The following is a 20596-nucleotide window of genomic DNA, read 5'->3' on the forward strand; positions in this document are numbered from 1 at the left end:
ATGTTCTACAGCTCTGTAATTGTGCAAGATTTGTGTAAAACCGCATAAGTTCTGAAGCGTCACGACCATTATTATTACGGAGAACACATATCTGAAAACGCGATGAAACCTCAAAGACTGATACTTCGAGCAGAAACTGCTGTGATGTAATCTCAGGGAAATGTTTATTATTTAATAACTTACTTTTTTCCCACAAATACAACGGAAGTATCTCAAATACATGTTAGTGTTTGGTTTAAATAATTTCCATGTGGCTGAAGCAGGTATAAAGATACAGATTTAAGATCTAACCCACTTCTTCTCGCTCAGCATCATGAATTGTAAAAGCTAAAAAGTTTTTATACCATCATCGATTTTACACAGAGTCAGAGCAGTGGCACAAAGCCAGCGCGATGCTCTGTCATACATTACTGCACCAGCAGGGGGCGATGTGTGCGCACTAACGTCCTAATCTCCAACTCTGTGTGTGAGAGAGAGGAATATGATCATGTGCTGATAAACATCTGACCGCATGCACATTCCTAACAAGAACAAGCAGAAAAATGATTGCAGAGCGCACCACACACACACACACACACACACACACACACACACACAACTCAGCTTGGTTATTGTTTTCGAAATACGGCTCTGTTTCTCAAAATATAAACAAATCAGTCCCAATCTCACTTCAGTAATCTGTGTTGTTTTTGTTTGTTATTGTGCACTTCTTCACCTCATGTTTTATTATTAATCTGTTTAAAGGTGCAATACTCGAAACATAACCAATCAAGTTGAATACGTTTTCTTTTACAGAAGCCCTTTTCGGACGGGATTACATGTACGTGGCGTCATGGGCGTCGTCTCTCCCATAGACAGCTCTTTGATCTTCATGTTGGTTTATCCTTCTTAACAACAAATGCAATCCTCACGGGTGAAACTGAAGGCTAAAACCAACAGTAGATGTTCAGAGCTGTTTATTGTTTAAACAATCAATCTAACAGGACACACCTGGGTAACAAGAAACACCCATCAGTCACATGTTTCAATATTATTGCTCGCCTACAAATTAGGCAAGCAAATTGGGCAGCTGTGGCTCAGGTGGTAGAGTGGTTTTCCACTAATCGTAGGGTTGGCGGTTCGATTCCCGGCCCACGTGACTCCACATGCCGAAGTGTCCTTGGGCAAGACACTGAACCCCAAGCTGCTCCCGATGGCAAGTTAGTGCCTTGCATGGCCGCTCTGCTACCATTGGTGTGTGTGTGAATGGGTGAATGAGACACAGTGTAAAGCGCTTTGGATAAAAGCGCTATATAAGTGCACCATTTACAGTAAAGTGCAGTAGTTGAAACGTACGTAACGGATCAAGTTAGATAGGTTTTTCTTTTCTATTACAAAAGCCCTATTTGGGCGGGATTACATGCACATGGGGTCGTGGGGTCACTTCCTCTGTCTTTTACAGGTGATTTTATTTCTGTCCAGATCGGCCGTGTCGGGATTTTTCACCGTCCTCCTCTGAGAAAACGTAACTGGTTTTCACCAAACGCAGCTCTCGTCTGTTCAGTTTAGTCCGAAGCAGACGTCCGTGACATCTATGCAGATGTCATCAATCAAAATATATATATATGTGATTGCCTGCTGCGACTTGCCGTATGGGTGACACCGGAGAGTGCGATTCTAAATAAATCCGGTCTATAACTGTGTACTACACAGTCAAATAGTGCTCACGCGAACTTATGAGCAAGTTAGGAGTCGTTTCTGAATGTATTATAGGTTTAACTAATAAATAATAACTGTCCTGAGGCTCTCCAAGGAAGAACATCCACAGTTTCTATGTGGTACCATAAACGGTAATCTCACGGTGATCTCACCAGACTTCTAAAACTACAAGATTGAATAAAATCAGCCGCTTCCGTTTAGTTTGCAATTTTAAAAAAAAACCCATAAGGTTATAATTTTCACTATATAGAAGAATATATTCTTCATCGTGCCGTAATTTACCACGATATTGATATAATATCATCATATGACCTCCCAGGGTTAACCGAGAGACTTTCAAACCCTGGTATCATTACACGGGCTAAAATCTGGTTTCGAGAGCGATTACTCTTTAGATGTTTACACCTCGTACATCACAATTACAGATGTCTACATCCTCAATTTCATTAATGATTTCTACATCACCACATTCACTACAGCGCTCCTCATTAGAAATGGTGTCGCTTTTCTTTTCTTCTTTTGACTCGAACAGCTGCGAAAAGGAGTGATTAAACGGCACCTTGTTTGCCCCTACGCACAAAATGGCTGACCTCAGATCTCAGTGTAACTTCAGCACTCCCCAGGGTCTCATCCTCCAACACTGAGATCTGAGATGAAGATAAAAGGTGTTTGTGTAGGTGTGTGTGTGTGTGTGTGTCTGGAGAGAAGGATTTGATTTGAGTTGCAGCGTACCGTCAATAATGCTCAGTAAATCTAAAAGGAAAAGGAAAAAACATGGTAATAAAAAAAAGAAGTAATAAAACAATGTGTGTGTGGAGCTGTTATAGGAAACTAATCAAGGATGGGGTGGTGTGATGAAGTAGAGTTAATGGTTAACACATGGACGTTGATTATTTTCCTATAACAGCGTGTCCCAAAATGTTTTATTCCTCTTATACCGCAGTAGTTTGCCAATGATTACATTTTTTTTTACTTAATTTAAGAATACATTGTACTTTTTATCCGTTTATAGTTACATTTCATGTTGCGGAATGTCCACAAAACAGGTTCTCACTTACGTTTTAGCAGCGATAAACAGTCATTCCGTCACCAGCCTGTCTTTTTTTCATGCTTCTGTGACAAAACTCTCACATCTGGATCTATTTTTCCATAAACCAGGATGTTTTTGCAGCACAATATCAATCCTATCACAGATACGATCACGTTACATTTATACCCATATTGTGATTTTATTTACTGAACACTTTAATAAAGAAGGCTGTGTAATCAGAATAATTCAACTTATGAGACAAAGAGACACTTTTTTTTTTCTTTTAGAAACTCCCAAAGTGTGCAGTATCATACTGACTGCTAAGAGTGTTTAAGAAACGTCTGGATTTACAGGAAAAAATGACTAAACAGTAGAAATGTGCAGAAATGTTCTATGTGAGAGGCAACATCTGATAATAAACAGTTTGAGTGCCAGTTTGTCAATAAACAGACGGGATTCAGGGCTGGAATGGTTTCAGCGGTGACGAGAGGAACAACTACGCTGACCGAGTGCATGGAAAAGCTTACAGACCTCCTCTACAGAACGCTCCTCCATTTCCTCAATACACCAATTCAGACTTAAAGACCAGTGAATAAACTTTCAAACTGACTTGGATTCATTCTTCCTTTGTTCAGATACATCATGGTCTGTAAAAATGTTAAATATATATATATATATATATATATATATATATATATATATATATATATATATATATATATATATATATATATATATACATATACATACACACACACTAACCCTGAGATCTTCTCCTGTCCACCCGTGTCAGGGTTTTTTCCTCCTAGCGTTTCATTACACTTCAGAATATCGGGCTAGAGAAACTGATACTGACCTGTACCTGTCCTCAGGAGAGATGCCGAACAGAATTATGGGACCGGCTTCTCCAAAAATTCAACGTTACACTTTGTCTAAAATAAGGACTTTGAAAAAAGAGAGCAAGTTTACCTCAGGAGCACAGACGGTGTCAACGCTCTCCCTGAATGTAGAAAAGACCAGATAGAGGAAAGTGTATTAGTTCACATAAACGTTTCATTTACATATTTACATATATATAATATATACGTTTTCAATCCCAGCATAATACAATAAATTATTAAATAACTAATATATATATTATCAGGAAAGCAGGACTGGAGTTTCAAACAAGGTGTGTGTGTGTGTGTATTATAATTATAATATGTATTTTATCTATTCTAATTTGTTTTAAATGTATGTCATAACTTACTGAAAATCATATATTTTAATATGATATCATATACTTTTATTTTAATGCTTAAACAGGAAGGAATATTCTTAATTAAATGTCTTTTTTTTTTTTAATTACATGAATATGATATAAATATGTGTCTGATGATAACGTTACAAATGTCGTCTCATCCTCTTATATTAGGCTTTAATGGAGGAAATGTAAATAAACATGCTCCTGTCCATATTTTCCTTCTAGTAAAGACGTTTAAAATAAAAACACCGTAACGGAAACCTTGTTTCAGATCACGTTTATGGTTCAACACTTAATTCGATACAAGGATGTCGTTTATTCATCCGTTCATCTTTTGGAGATGGCTGTTCAAAAACATTCTGAAAGCATATTTAAAGCAATATGACATTTACCTGATTTATGTCATATAATATATATCGGATATTATAAATAATATAATCGAATGACGCATTTAACCGTTTACTACGAAGCCAACCATGGCCAGTAAGCAATTATAAAAATATATTTCAGAATTCAGCACAGGGAAATGTATTACTGTGGACACTTCTGATTATCATCACTACCACTATTATCAATATCAAGAAAGCCATCCCATAATAAGCAGTTGGTGTAAGAGTAAATCCTGATAAATGATCAGCCAACGGCACTGTCCAGTGTAAAGGAAATGGGTCAATCGGAGTTTTATTTCATCATCTCTGTGAGATGTATATATACATATACACATACACGGATATTAAAAATAGGATTACACCAGCTCCCTAGGATATGCATTCTTTCGCTCTGCTCTCTCTGTTAATATAAAAAAAGCATCCTGTCCTCCAAACGCAGCCTGCTCTGAATCACAGGTGATGATTCATCCACACGCAAATTTTATTTCGGTGTCTTCGTGACTGGCCTACATGTAGTGCGATGAAATAAAGCGTTACGATAAAGTACAGACTAGTTTACATTAACGTTACCTCGATCGCTTTAAAATCCTTTAGACGGCACGAAAGGAGCTGGGCTTGATCTTCGACACTTAATATTCAAATATCATATTTATCTTCTAACTAGGCTTAGAAACGCTCATTATGATTCGTTACCATAGAAACGATAACGACTATTCGACAAGGACCTGCACGGTGCATGCTCGACATAACAGACTAATAATGAACAAATTTAACAAAGAAAAACAATCGTTGATATGGATTGTTTGTTTTTTTTTAAGCAGACGTTTATGTAACATTTATGGAAGGAGTCTCCAGTGTCAGCGTTTTTTAACAGTCATGGTGCTTTTGTAAAAGTCTTCAGGACAAAGGAGTTCATGCTTCTTTTTTTTTTTTTTGCAGGTTTGTCTGTAACTTTTTTTGTCTTATTAACTTATGAGAAAGAAACAAAGAAAGGCTGGTAAAGGAACGACTTTTTATATGCTGTTATAACGTACGTGAGAGTCTCGCATACGTTCCACGATGTTAAATTGAGCTCTACACTGTTAAAAAAAAGCGCAACATGCCCTTCATTAACAAATTAAACATTGCAGTCATTGGCAAATCGACTGTGGTACTATATATATATATATATAAGAGGGATAACACACTTTAGAATGTGATCTAGAAGAAGATCACTATTATCTGCGCAGATAATGTGATCGAATAGACTGGAGCGGCAAGTAAAATACAAACAAAAGGAAAAAAAAGAGGCAAAACGATTCACACAGGATGTGAAACGCAACGCAGACGAGACGCTCCACACTGCTGATGTATCTGACGGATAACGTGACGAACGTCCTGATATCGTCGTCTCGCCACACAGAACTCAGATCTGCGACTGGAACAGACGTAGTGCTGATATTTCACCAGGTTTCAGCTTGCTTTGTTTACACTAGAGGAATTCACACAGTGATAAATTAACACCAAACACGACGCGATATCGTGCAAAATAATAATGCCACAAAACACTTTTTCTTCTACGCTACCCCTTTTTTGTCGACACGCCGCAGTTTTCTTAAAGTAACGCGACGGTTAGTTGACATCTATGGAAGGAGTCTCCAGTGTTTGTGCTGTAAAAAATGTAAACGAGGCTGGTGACGGAACGACTTTTTATAGCAGGTGTAACGCAAGTGAGGACAGGTCTCCTGGATGGATGGGATGTTCAACAACTTTAAACGTAACTATAATTGGAGAAGAAAATGAAATATGTATGACGTGTCATTTGTAACAAATTGGCAAGTTGCTGTGGTGTAAGAGGATTGAAACACGTCAGGACATGCTGTTACAGGAAAATAATCAACTAACTAGCCTAAATAAAATTTCTTTAAGGAGGGTTCTGGATAAAATCTGAAATTCAAGGAAAGAATGTCAACATTTGATTTTTTTTATTTATCCAGAAGCGATAGGAACTTTCTTTTATTCAAGTTTAGATGCTGATTTGGTTGATAAAATGTTAAACCAACATAACACAATATAGAAGGTGTGTGTGTGTGTGTGTGTGTGTGTATGAATGTCTAATCTGAGTCTGTGCATCCAAATAAACACTCACTGAGCACTCTGGATTTCATTCTGCACTACTTAGACGAGATCGGATATCATCTTAAACCCATTTAGTGCTAAGTGAACACTTTTTTTTAATTTATTTATTTATTTATTTTTTTTATAAAAGGCGGACACCCGTTGCTACACACTCCAGCCTGTAATTCGTTTCTGAGTGCATTAACACGTTTATAACGCTTTAAATCAGACAGTAATAACGCACTGTTCTATCCGGTGTGAACGGAGAGAACCTGCAGTGCGGTGCGCGCGCCTTCTGCCGCGCGTGAGGGTTTTAAAAGCGCTGCGCGAGCGGAGCGTCACTGAGGGATTTAAATTTGCCTCACCTCTGAAAATGAATGAATGACTGAATGAATAAATAAAAAGAAAAACATTTACAGCGATTATTATAACCGCTTTCTGACAGAAATGATCAAATATTTCCGTAAATGGTTATAATATTATTTAAATTAAAAAAAAAAAAAAACATTTATACTCACAGTACCACTGAAGAGAAAGAAGGGCTCGAGACGTGTTTTTTTTTTTAAGCTAAGCTAACACTTCCAGCGTCGCTGTCCACTCCTGTCAGGTACACGATGCGTCAAAAAGCATTCATTTTTAATATTCGTTTAAAAAAAACCGGATTGTTATTTAGGAATTAAATATATATATGTTTACAAATATAAAATTAGAAGAAAAATAAATAAATAACGTGTGTTACATCAAGGAGCGTTTTATTTCGGAGGCGACTCGGTTAGTATGAAAGCGGCACGACGTTGAAACGAGGCGGGAACTCTGTTGCGCGCGGCTCAATTGATTGGTCGCAATGTGGGCGGGCGCTAAAACAAAGACGCGTTCTTATTGGATGACGTTCGTATGACAGGTGCGTTGTGTCACGTCATTGGTTGGAGATGAGGCGCATACATTTTAACTTTCTAAAGGCGGAATTTTATAATGGGGGGCTCCCATTCACCTGTTCGGTCGCTATGTCTTAAAAAGACCTATTCTGTCTTTTTAAAATTACATTTGTAATCAAATCTACTAGTTTATGATCAAATCTTTTTGAACGAGACAACTGAGGAGCAGCATAGCCTACCTAATGAATTATTCCGAATAGTTAATGAGGTTCGGCTAGGCAGATTTGCATCCATTTGCATATTCAGAAATCTGATATTTCGACTTAGTACGAATTGAAATGTTTATTTCACTGAAAACGCTTTTAGGATAAATACTTTTACAGAAAGAAATTGTCGGGGTTTTTTCATCGTCTAATCAGGAAAATGCCATAAAAATACTTTTATGCCGCTTTATAGCGTAAAATCAAATCATTGTGAGAAATTCCTCTATACTAAGCTTCTAATTAGGAATAAGAATGCATATTTAAAATTTCATGAAGAAAGATTATTTACAAAGATGATATTTACAGCTCTGAATATAGAGAAAAAAGTTTAAAGAAAAAATGCAGTAGGCCTGCGTCACTGTAGTAAAGAGGAGGAGCTTAAAGTCTTCTTCCAAGTAGCAAAGATTCTGATAGTGCAGTGATTATAAGTCATGCCATGAGCTTTAAAAACAGTCCACTAGTGTTGGAAAATTGCACAATAATCTTCTCAGAGATAGGGAAAATGTGGAAAAATACACAACTATTCCCTGCTACTAACCACAGTTTCCTGTTTTACTGGAACTAACAGAAGGTGGGTCGTATGTTTGGTCAATTGACGCACCTAAAATAGGTTACACTGACTCCACGGGGCGAAAAAAACCCAAACGGCAGGTAGGTCAATATTTTGAGAGTCATTTGCTTAGCGTTTGCTTTCTAAGATTAATTAGCCAATTAGTTTAGCACATCAGAGAGGAAAAGTAGTAGTCTCTTCTTTATCATTTCATCTGCTAAATCTCAAATGGCTCTTTATTCCCTATACAAGTGTCCTAAATAGTGTACAGCTCACACTCTTTATATAAACTCCTTATATAAGTGTCCCACATAACTTCTAATTTCATAACTAAATAACGCTACATCAGATTAAACGAAGAATTAATACAAGACGAGGAAAAAGACAATGATTGTGATTGGTCAGAAGGTGTTGATTAATTTTCCAGAACAGCAGCTCTGACAGAAGCCCAGCTGCACATCACAGGTTTATATTAACGCGCTTGTTCTAATATGTAATCATTTCTATAGTGACGGCTCGATTTTATAGTAAAAAAAAACAAAAAAACAGAAAACTATAGTAACAGAAAAGAGAGGCTGGCGAGTGAATGACGAGAACAGGAACCAACTTGTTCTACCAACATCAAATGTAAATATAAATGGATAAAAAGTTCCAGGACATTCTTTAATAAATAAAAATAGTTGGAAAGTCAGTGTTGCATAAGTGGAATAAAACACTTATGGGAGGTGCTGTTATAGGGAAATAATCAACTTCAGAGTGGTGACAGAATGGTTACACCACCCCATCGTTGATTGTTTTCCTTGAACAGCACCACACGTACTGTTTTATTACTTAATTATTATATACTATAGCGTAGCATACAATATAAAACTACACAGTTTATTTACTCCTTGCATAAAACCTATATTTTGGCTTCCGACTCTGAAACTAAAAATCATTTAAATCACGTTTTGATTTGAATAAAATAAAGCAGCTCATTCCTGCTGATCCGAGGTCAGCCTTGTGCTCGTTCTTCTCTGTTATCAGACCTACACTGTGTTAAATTTGTGATTGTGAACACAGAGAATACTGAACACTCAGTCAGACCGTGGACTAAGTGCTAAGGCTGGAGATGGGTTTCTAACCGGGCGTTTGCGACCACGATGCTGCCGAGCTTTTGTTGCTCTGCCAACACGTCTCTATCTGATGGTTTATTAATGAAAGCTAATGGCCTCTCTCTCTCAGTCTCTGCACTGTATTGATCACATTAGTCTATCAGGAGCCTGACGGGGCGTCGGAGCGATTCATCAGTCACCGCTGATCCCCTTCACTCCTGAGATTCCTGCTTTGATTCACAAAGACATCTTTAATATGAACACCTGGGAAGTGATTTTATGAACTATTCCTTTAATACTGCAATCATCTGTATTTTTTTTTTGCAGAACTGCAGAGTTCATAATCATCTTCTCACGGTGGAACAGTCAGCGCCGATGAGGAACATCTCGAGGTTCTGAACTTGAGCACTGGGAGTAATAATGAAAGAGTTGGCAGAGACAGGGCTATACATTACTTACGCACTAACGCGCACGCACACACACACACACACACACACACACACGGAGAGGGCAGAGACACAGCGGCAGTCAGGTCATGGAGCGTGTCGGTGTGTGTGATCATGGAGGAGTCCGTTAGGAGAAAGCGGGCGGAATTAACTCTGCTCTTCTTCCTGTTTGAGCCGTTTCCTCAAGTGTTCACCAATCGCAGCGAGCGGGTTGGACTTGAAGGCGGTGTCTTTCATGGCCTCACTGAAGCGGGACATTTCCATCTCACTGCAAATCAAAACGCACAGAACCGTACACTTAAAAACACACACACACACACCCACTTTATACTTGTGCGTCATTGTGTCTTACAGCAGTTTGCGTTTCTGCGCAGGCTTCATCTTACAGTAATCTGTAGGTTCTGCTTTCTTCTTCACCGTACTGAGAGAGAGAGCGAGAGAGAGAGAGACACAAAGAGACAGAAAGAAGGGGACGGAGATGTTAACGGGTTTATTAAGATGCATTCAGATGGCGTGAATCTGTGGAAGATTTGAACAAACTTTTTAGACAGCTATGAATTAATTACTGCAGTTAAAGTTATCATGTGATGTGAGCCTTCTCTCCCATGTACAGTGCGTGTGGTGTTTAGGGAAAAAAAAAAAGAAAGACTGAGCTGTAACACGTACCCTTTCTGTTTCTTGGACGTGGGCGCTCTGATGCAAGGGAGGATCTCAGGAAGTGCGTCAGCCAATACCCTCATATCCCCGACGACGGGCGTGGCCTTGCGGCGTGCGAGCTCCGTCCGATTCTCACGGGCCAGTTTAATGGCGCTGATCTCTGTCGAGAAACACAAATGCTGCGTCTCAACTGGCCTATGCGCTAAAAAGTCTGCACTCTTTGTGTGAAGAAAAATGCATACTTTTGAGTGTGTGGTAAGAGTGCACAAGTACTGGGACACACGGACACGTCGCGTAACGGAAGAGAACGTTGCTGCCGAGCTACACACACCGTCACCTTAAACACACCCCTCGCTGCACTTCAGCTTTTCTTCATTCATTATTCCTTATATCATTTACACTGCATCCTTTAATTCACCATTCCCTTCATTTAGTTCCCACATTTCAATTACACTTCTCCGAAATGCGTCCTTGAATTCGTCCCTCCCTCGCGCAAGGAGTTGTGGGTAATATCAGCTGAAAAAGTGTCCACGGATCCAGAAATAGTAGACCATCCGGGTTCCTTTGGGATCCTCATTTCAACATACTGCGATTTGGGACACGCCGATTCTCATCTTGGATACTATTCGGGACGGATAGTAGGCCAGTTGGGACGCGGCATAAGGGACTCAATTCTCCACGCCGCTTCACGTCAGCTAAACGCACTTAGGCAAATCCGATCTAACGGGACTTCAGAGTGTTTCGTTTCCGACGCGTTAAAATGCGACTCTGTGAATTTGTACTTTCAACATAAGAAAGCGAACACACGATATTCACGTTCTGTTGCTAGGCAACTGGAAACCACGGAAGCCAAGCACACTAGCGAATAACCGGGGCTAATCGTTTAGCTAGTTCATAACATTTAATATGGACAGTGTGAAGGCGTAGTGAGGGCGGAAACGACGCAGAACCATCAGGGACATCAACATTTACCTCAGATGTGCTGCAACATTTCTAAGAAAAGACACTGCACAGTTTGCATTTACACTTAGCATCAAGCGCTAACTAAGCGTCCGAGGGTTCCGTCATATTGAGAAACATCAACGTCGGCGAATGACTAGCTGACTCAGAAAATTTGCGTTTCTTAGTCATGCTAATGCTACATCAAGCTAACCGCACAAGAGAGGAAAGACGACATTTCAGCCAAAAACAGGGCAGTTATTCTCTCACGCAGTCCCGGACATGAATGACTGTGAAATCATTGGGCTTCAAAATAATTCATAATCGGCCGTCGTTTATGATTTCATGATAACAATTTCAGATTTCTAAAGCGCGACTCTTCAGGCGAAACAGTTTGTCCCTTATCTGGAGGTTTTGTCCTTTATCTCGGTGTGTATCAGAACCTGCGGCGTGTCACAGAGGTCAGCTTGCGCTTCTGTGACAGTGAAATCGATTAACACGTCTATAATAGCAGTGTGTACGTGTGTGTGTGTGCGTGCGCTTGTGTGCTCGTCCTCCAGCTTCAGGCTCCACACACTCCAAATCTCCATTAAGACCTGGTGCTAATTACTGCAGCTGAAGCTTGAGTTACTCGCTGCATCGACCGGCTCGCAGATTCTGTTTCTAATGAGCGCAGTTACGGGTAAAAGAGAGGAACATCACACACACACACACACACACACACACACACACAGAGAGTTGTGCAGAACCCGGATAAAGTTATATGACGAGATGAGACGAGAAACTAAAAATGTATCAATTATTAATATAAACTTAAATACACAGTAAATTCAATGCACCAGAATTCAAACTGAAAAAAAAAAACCACTCATATTTGTATGTAGCTGTATAAAACTCGTAATGAAATGTGTGTAATAACCATCACCTCCTCAAACTAAATGTGTGTACTTCCTCATACCGGAACTAAATGTGTAATAATTCTCAAATCAGAACTACAGAAATACAGCAAGTACCGTAATAAGTCTAAAGTCAGAATGAAGCATGTGTAATAAGTCTAAAATCAGAATTTAAGCACGTGTAATAACTCTAAAATCAGAATTTAGCATGTGTAATAACTCTAATCAGAATTTAAGCATGTGTAATAACTCAAATCAGAATTTAAGCATGTGTAATAACTCTAAAATCAGAATTTAGCATGTGTAATAACTCTAAAATCAGAATTTAGCATGTGTAATAAATCTAAAATCAGAATTTAGCATGTGTAATAACTAAAATCAGAATTTAAGCATGTGCAATAAGTCTCAAATAGAACGAAGCATGTGTAAAATTTCTAAAAATCAGAATTTAAGCATGTGCAATAAGTCTCAAATAGAACGAAGCATGTGTAAAATTTCTAAAAATCAGAATTTAAGCATGTGCAATAAGTCTCAAATAGAACGAAGCATGTGTAAAATTTCTAAAAATCAGAATTTAAGCATGTGTAATAACTCAAATCAGAATTTAAGCATGTGTAATAACTCTAAAATCAGAATTTAGGCATGTGTAATAACTCTAAAATCAGAATTTAGCACGTGTAATAACTCAAATCAGAATTTAGCACGTGTAATAACTCTAAAATCAGAATTTAGCATGTGTAATAACTCTAAAATCAGAATTTAAGCATGTGTAATAACTCAAATCAGAAATTAGCATGTGTAATAACTCTAAAATCAGAATTTAGCATGTGTAATAACTCAAATCAGAATTTAGCATGTGTAATAACTCTAAAATCAGAATTTAGCATGTGTAATAACTCTCTAATCAGAATTTAAGCATGTGCAATAAGTCTCAAATCAGAACGAAGCATGTGTAAAATTTCTAAAAATCAGAATTTAAGCATGTGTAATAACTCTAATCTGAAGAAAATGTGTGGAAATAATTCTAAGTAAACAGGTTTAACAATTCTACAGCAAGAATTAAACCGTGTAATATGACTAAAATCATAACTGTGTGTGTGTAATAAGTCTAAACCCAGAACACAAGGTATGTAATAACTCCAAAATCATAATTAAAGGTGTAAGAATTCTACAGTCGAAATGAAGGTGTAATAACGCTAAAACGGAACGGATTTCAGTGTTTAATCAGTCAAATCAAAATTAAATGTGTAACGATTCCAAAATGAGAACCGAACGCAAAAAAAAAAAAAAAAAAAAAAAGGTTTTTCAAAATTTTGTACTTTATGCATTTTGTGATCAAATGAATGACCCAGCTATTTTACAAGAGGATTTTAAAATAAAATAAAATAAAAAAAATAAAATAAAATAAATGTGTGGATGTGTACAGCGAGAGCAAGGGCAATAATTCCACATGATAATGAAGCAAGAAGATTTTCTACCATAGTTAGTTATGTTTTGAAAGAGTGTGTAATACTTCATATTGTATACTAAAGGACACTCACTGTTCAGCCATCGCTCTCGTCTCTCCTTCATCTTCTCCTTCTTCGACTGCTGCTTCTTTTCCCCGACACCTGCACAAACGATAGGCAGATATTACGCAAAGCTAAAGCCGAGCGGGAACGGTTTGAGAACTTCGCGATACGATAACCATCGACACGATCTGTACATCACAGCGTGTCTGGGGCGAAATTCGAGTCTGAATGTAATTCAAATTAAATTTAACAACGTTTTCGCTATAAAAATATAAATATATATTTTTTTAATATTCTAGCACAATAGCAAAATACAAAACAACAAAAATAAAGCTGCACCATGGAACCGTCTTTTTAATTCACCAAACAATCGCTACATTTTTCCCTCATATCCCTTGCATTTTTTTTATGCATATGCTAAAATCTGGTGTTTCACCCAGAATTTCATCTAGTCACATTCCTGTATAGCGAGAAATTTGTCTCGTTCGATTTTTGTGTACACAATTTGTCTAGTGAAAGTTTTGTGTACTTAGTTTTATTTGTGTAAATTCCGATTATTTAAATTTTCGTCTAGCTAGACGTTTGTCTAGTTAGGATTTTGCTAAGTTGGAAAGTGGTGTAGTTAGATTTTTTTTTTTTTCTGGCTGAAATTTATTTAGTTAGAATTTTGTGTAGTTTTTCACCTACTTGGAATTTTGTGGAGCTAGTTTTACTGGTGTGAATTCTGACTAGTTCAATTTTCGCCTAGCCAGAATTTTGTCTAGTTCGATTTTCATCTAGCTAGGATGTTGCATAGTTAGCTAGATTTTTGTCTATCTGGAATTTTTGTGTTATTAGACTTTTTGTCTAATTGGCTTGTTACCCAGTTTGAATTCTGTGTTTCGAGATTTTGGTCTATTTAAGATTTTCATTTAACTAGAATTTTGTGTAGTTAGAGAGTTTGTTTAGGTAACAATATTTCGACTTGGGCATCGTTAATATTGTGTGTAGAATATTGTGGTGTGTTGTATATAAGCGCAAACACACACACACACACACCTGTAAACAACAGGGAACTTGGTCCACTTTGTGCCTTGCGTGTATGCAGAATTCTATTTTGTGGGAAAAGTACAATCTGTAAGAAATACAGAGATAAGCGTGTATAGAAGATGTGTGTGTGTCTCAGAGAAGTGTGTATAAATTAGTTTAACACCCAAATGTGTCTGAGTGTGTGGTGATTAGCACAGTGTATTATTGTAGCTGTGAGCAACTTCCTGCTGCCGGATGACACTATGCTATCAAAGAGAACGACCAAATGCCAAAAGCACAGTGTGTGTGTGTGTGTGTGTGAGAGAGAGAGAGAGACAGAGACAAGTAGTACATGATTAGCAGATGTTTGTGTGTGTTTGTATTTTGCAAATGGTACCCCAATGCACAGTGTGATAATCTACTGGTCTGTGCGAATTCAAAAGAGATCACAGTTCCCACGTCTGTGCTGAGAGTAAACCCCTTGATGTCCAATAACCAGATATAATGGTGTATTTTCCTAGATTATCTCTCACACACACACACACACACCTTTAAGATCTCACATTACATCTGAAACAAAGCCCCAGTTTAATCCCGTTCCAACTCACCCCTTCAGTCTCTTTACAATTTACACCAAATTCTAATAATACAAAATCAGAAAAATCCCAAACAGCACTGTCAATTCAGTTACAATTACACAACTTTTACCCTGTGAAGCAATACGAGCAGGCAAAATTAACAAGACCGAAAAACCAGCCAAAAATCAAGCTACGGTTAAAAAAAAAAACATATCCAAACAAAACTGTACTACACAAAATGTGTACAACCGAAAAACCAATCTAGACAAGTTTTAGCCACACAAAATTCAACTAGACAAAATTCTCGCTAGACATAATCTAACCAGAAAAAACATCTAGCTGGATGACATATAACTAGAAAATCCTTCTAGCGAGTTGAAATCTAACTTGACAATAATATAACTAGACAAAAATCTAAGCAGACCAAAACAAACAAACAAAAAAAAAAAACTGGTCAAAATTCTAGCTAAACAAAAGTCGAAAGAAATCTAGTTAGACGAAAACCTAGCTTGGCCAAATGTTTAGCTAGACAAAATGAACTAGAAAGAAATTCTAGCTAGACAAAAAAAACTAATAGCCCAATTTAGCTCAACAAAATTTTGACCTAGATGAAAACCTGACTACATGCAATTTTATGGAGATAAAATCTAAATTGGAAAAAAAAAATAAATAAAAAAATCAAACTAGATAAAGTTTAGCCGGTCAAAAATGTTGAAATAGTTAGGTATTATTTAACTAAACAGAATCTAGCAAGACAAAAAATTCAAACTAAACCAAAATCAAACCACACGAATATCAAACTAGATAAGAAACTAAACTGAACATGACACTGGGCTTATTCATTAGGGGTCAAATAGATTTGAACACTGGTTTGGCATCTGGATCAAACCGCAGGAAATCACTCTTTCCAAGGTGATTTCCCACATGTGGAAGCTCAAAGGTCGAACGTCAGTGGAGACCTTTACTGAGCCACTGGTTAGCGTTAGAGAAAGCCTTCATATTTCCCCGTTGTCTCGGCTCCCGGACTGATAAAGTGATGGAAAGTGTCTGTTCCTCATCACAGGCGTGTTTATGTGCTGTAGCGGCGTGATAAAAATCTCCACCCTCTCCTCGACATCTGAAGAAAAAAAAACCCCCCGTCTTCCATCCGCCCCCACCTCCGCCCCCACATCCCGCTTTCCCCACATCCTGCCCCGAGAGGCTATCGTCTTCCCAGAGCTGGCAGAAATGGACACGGCTCGATGGAGAGCGGACGCAGCCTCGGCTCCATCTCTCGGGGGAGAGGAGTCCGGGGTTAACGGTGCGGTTTTTTTTTTAGGGTCACGACGAGACACCGATACTGCGATTAAAGAGAGGAAAGTGTCCGGACTGTCAAAGCAAAGACGCAGGACCATCGATCCATCCGCACCAACGCAGAGTAATAAACATACACACAAGCAGCACACCGTCTGTGAGAAGTATTCATTCTCGAATAATACGACGAGGAAGGATATTACTAAAGTACTCGTTTGAAATAAAAATAAGAAGAGCATTTTAAAGTGACCGCAGTCCTAGTATTGATCCGAAGTATTCAACTATAATTTGTGAAGATACGGTAACGTAAAATTGGATCTTTTATGAGATCTTCCAAAAAAAAACCATCATTCCAAGAAACAATCCATTACTCGAGTAGAGATTCATTCGGTAACATTTTACTCGGATTAAAGTACTTTAAGTGTCAGAGGTCAAAAATACTGAGCTATATTTTAGCTACGTTATTTTGACGATCATTTTCTAAATAAGACGGCGCGTGTCCGCTGCACGTGGTGTAAACGTGTCTCTCGGCTCCTTTCACCAGAGTCTCGCCGCTTCTTCACGATACGGGAGGTGAATCAACCTGTCAATCATGAAATCGTACAATTTCATACAAAAATGAATGACCTCCTTATTCAAGTTGGCGCCTCTAGTAAGCTTAGTAGTATGATGTTTATTTATTTATTTATTTTTTTACAGCGCACTTTCTGTCCAAAAGAATGCGTTCACGCTGCAATAATTACCTCCCATTTCATAAACCAGTACATTATACAGGAGTAAAGGTAATGCCATGCATGTTGAATATTGAGGTATATTATATTTACAAACCCTAGCATTAGCATCTAACCTCTCTAACTCATTTGGCTGGGGCTTTTTTTTAATGTATAGTTTTTCTAAAACATCTTTCACGGTTCATGGTAAAATTTTTTTTTTTTTAAATTCACGAAATCAACCAATCAATCAAATAAACTAACAAATCGAACGAATAAATGAATCAACCTATCGCTTAACTGAAGACAGAGTCAGAAAGAAATTGACTGAGCAAACAAACAAAAACAAATAAAGCTTTGAAATCAATTTAATAACAACGAATAAATAATACAATACATATTTATACAACATGAAGCTGAATACACATCGTTTTAGAAATTGTAAACAAAATTCTCAAATACAAATTAAAGTCAATTTCTTTATTTCAAAATGCGTTCTTCAAAGATATGAATATTTCACTTCAGTTACTAAATGATCGTTCAAATCTATCCGTGTGTTTTGAGGGTCATCTTAATGTAATATATAATTTAATAAAATTGACCGTTAAATTGTATGCTCATACATCTTCTCATTCGTCTAGAAGAAAAGTATTTTTAGAATTTGATATGTTATGTAATGACAAACTTGTGTTAAATGCATTAGTTAGTGTGTACGTGGGATATCTGTTGTTACAGGTTACTGCTGCCCTCTAGCGGTGGAGGAGCGCAGTGACGACGCAAGCAATAACAAATTCAAGCCTGATCCGAGCCTAGTATTCGGTCATTTACCACTTTAACCAGCACTGTCTCTGTGCTATGATGAGGCCTAAATCCTGACTGATACACTTCATGAATGCTATTCCTCTGTAAGTATGAGCATAGCTTGCTGTGTTAAAACCTTTTCTATGATCTTAGAGATAAACACATCAATAACAATTAAAAACCATTAATAACACTAAATCAGTCAGTCTCTCGGTAAGTGTCTCACCTCTGGGCTTTTCCTCAGATGGTTCGGCAGTTGGTTTTGCTGGAAGCTCGGAAACACTGAGAGTCTGAACCAGAGCTTCAGGAGGAATCACAGTACCAGCGAAAACCCCCTTGGGGAAGTTTAACGCCTGTTTGTGGGACAGAAACAACTGATTTAATATCCAGTGATAATAAAAATTATATAATAAAAATAAAAATTATTATTATTGTGTGCTTTTCTTTGTAAATGTTACTTACAGGGAAGAAAAAAAAAAGAAAAAAACTTGTCGCACAATCCAACTTCAATGCTTTTAGAGACTTTTACAGACATTTAAAAAAAAAATCAATCATTGATTTTAAAGTCTTAGGTTGAACATAAGACGAGGTCTGTGAAATATGTAAATTAGACGGATGAAAAGTTTTTAATGCTTTAAATAATTTGAAAAAGAACCTGGGTCCCAAGGTTAGGAGTTAGGAGTTCGGGAAGACTGAGTGACCATCCTGTTTCCCCGGTTAATAATTCACGTCATTAGATTGACACCTTTAAAATGATTTTCACGGGGAAAGGAAGCGATTGCATTCTTGCCGGCGTGATTAAGGATGGAAAATTTACTTAAAATACTCAAAGTAATGGCACCACCTTAAAGATAAACATTGGTTACTCCTTCCAAAAAAAAAAATAATAATAATTTCATTACATTCACAATTTCCAAGCAGAATATAAAAATGTAATGAAGACACATCATTTGACCATGACAGGAAGTGTCATCCTGCAAAGCAAGTCTGCTATTAATAACTAATGGATCTGATATGGATTAAAATACATGATAATAATATGGCTCTTTATAGGGCTGTCATGAGGGAGAAAAGAGCTGAAACACAACAATGTAGATCAGAACAGGGAAATAAAGCTATAGTGCTCTACTTACCCATACAAGAGAAAGATACTACACAGAGCCATATTAAATACAGGAGATCATATTTTAGACTAAAATGGATACGAAGTGCACTACATAGGGTGTAGGAGGCGTTACTGTATATACCCTGTGTAGTGCACTTATGTATATGTTATGTTTATATTATTTTCCATATCTCGGTGTGGTACACTACAGTAATAACTTTACAGCATTAAAGTTCACACTCACCTTCACGTCTCTGGGGTTTTTATCAGCCGATTTTATTCGCGTCTCTGTTTTTGTGGTGATGTTTAAAGGTAAAGCGGGGGCCTTTTCCAGACATGATGAAGTTTTTTCCTCCGCGGTGTTTATCTTCACGGCGTCGTGGTGAAGTTTCTGTCGCACCCGCTTTATTTTCCCCACCATTGTTTGTTTATAATAAATGAAGCAGCAGCTATAAAACGCCCGTGCACACTACTCTAGCGTGCTGTTCAAACTCAACGTGTTTGGGTTGTGTGGCGGTTTGATCACAAATCCCTCCCCGAGTCATATAGTGCGCTACGTAGTGCGCAGAAGGTCTTCTATCTAACTCCAGTGTAGTGCGCTAATGGAGTGAATGAGGAGATATTTGGGCTTCTGCGGCTGTAACTCACAACTTCCGTGTTTGTGGTGCGACGGTAAAAAGTGTCCGGAGTAAAGCGGAATCTGTGACTTCAGTTCCTGCGCCATAACGTTCCGCTTCCGATTAAATTTCAATTCAAATATGTAGTTTAATAATTTGTATTGTACATTAGATTTACAGTTTAAATGAATAGTAGTATTTGTACCAATTTGGCCTCTTCACCCGCTTTTATATTAATAATTTGATAAATAGACACTTATGTAAGGAGATAGATAGACAGACAGATAGACAGATAAGATAGATAGATAAGAAGGAGGGAAGGATGGAAGGAAGGAAGGAAGGGACAGTTGAAGACTGTCCAGTTTGGGTGAGTCTGTACCCATGATAGTCTCAGATTCCTGTTCTTGGCTGAAAGGAGTGGAACCTGATGTGGTCTTCTGCTGTTGTAACTCATCCACCTCAAAGTTCATTGCATGCTGAGATGCTTTCCTGCTCACTAAAGAGCGATTATTTGAGTTACTACATCATTCCTGGTAGTACAAACCAATCTGGCCATTTTCCTCTGACCTCTCCTATCAACAAGGCGTTTCCACCCACTCAGTGTTTTTTTTTTTGCTTTTCGCACCATTCTGTTTAAACTCTAGACACTGCTGTGTGCGTGTGGGGAAAATTCCAGGATATCAGCAGTTTCTGAAAAACTCAAACCATCCCACAGTTAAAGTCACACTTTAGCGATCAGACTTTTTCTTCATTCTGATGTTTGATGTGAACATTAATTAACTGAAGCTCTTGACCT

General features: G+C 37.8%; 2 protein-coding genes across 2 annotated transcripts in view; both read right to left on the reverse strand.

Moving 5' to 3' along the window:
- The window catches only part of adarb1a (adenosine deaminase RNA specific B1a), a 21642-nt gene extending 12983 nt beyond the window's left edge, over nt 1-8659 (reverse strand). The window contains exons 1-2 of the mRNA XM_053616892.1: nt 6976-8659; nt 3698-3728 (exon numbers count right to left, since the gene is read on the reverse strand). The gene's annotated coding sequence lies outside the window, so the exon portion shown is untranslated. The remainder of the gene's footprint in view (nt 1-3697; nt 3729-6975) is intronic.
- Nucleotides 8660-8775: 116 nt separating this feature from the next.
- slx9 (SLX9 ribosome biogenesis factor) lies at nt 8776-20477 on the reverse strand. Its single transcript, XM_053616893.1, has 6 exons — nt 19428-20477; nt 18305-18431; nt 13719-13787; nt 10352-10502; nt 10038-10106; nt 8776-9953 (listed from the first exon to the last, which is right to left on the reverse strand). The coding sequence occupies exons 1-6, from the start codon at nt 19602-19604 to the stop codon at nt 9833-9835; spliced, it is 714 nt and encodes a 237-aa protein (XP_053472868.1). The 5' UTR covers nt 19605-20477; the 3' UTR covers nt 8776-9832.
- Between the last annotated feature and the right edge of the window lie 119 nt (nt 20478-20596).

This window comes from Ictalurus furcatus, chromosome 27, assembly GCF_023375685.1.
Source record: "Ictalurus furcatus strain D&B chromosome 27, Billie_1.0, whole genome shotgun sequence".
Taxonomy (NCBI): Eukaryota; Metazoa; Chordata; class Actinopteri; order Siluriformes; family Ictaluridae; genus Ictalurus; species Ictalurus furcatus.

Bases quoted from the DNA above. Each gene is read 5' to 3' on its own strand.
- slx9 (XM_053616893.1), bottom strand. From the start codon at position 19,604: ATGGTGGGGAAAATAAAGCGGGTGCGACAGAAACTTCACCACGACGCC. The intron at 10,107-10,351 runs GTACGTGTTACA...TCTCTCTCTCAG, and splicing joins ACGTCCAAGAAACAGAAAGG to TACGGTGAAGAAGAAAGCAG. The intron at 9,954-10,037 runs GTAAGACACAAT...TTTGATTTGCAG, and splicing joins GCGCAGAAACGCAAACTGCT to TGAGATGGAAATGTCCCGCT.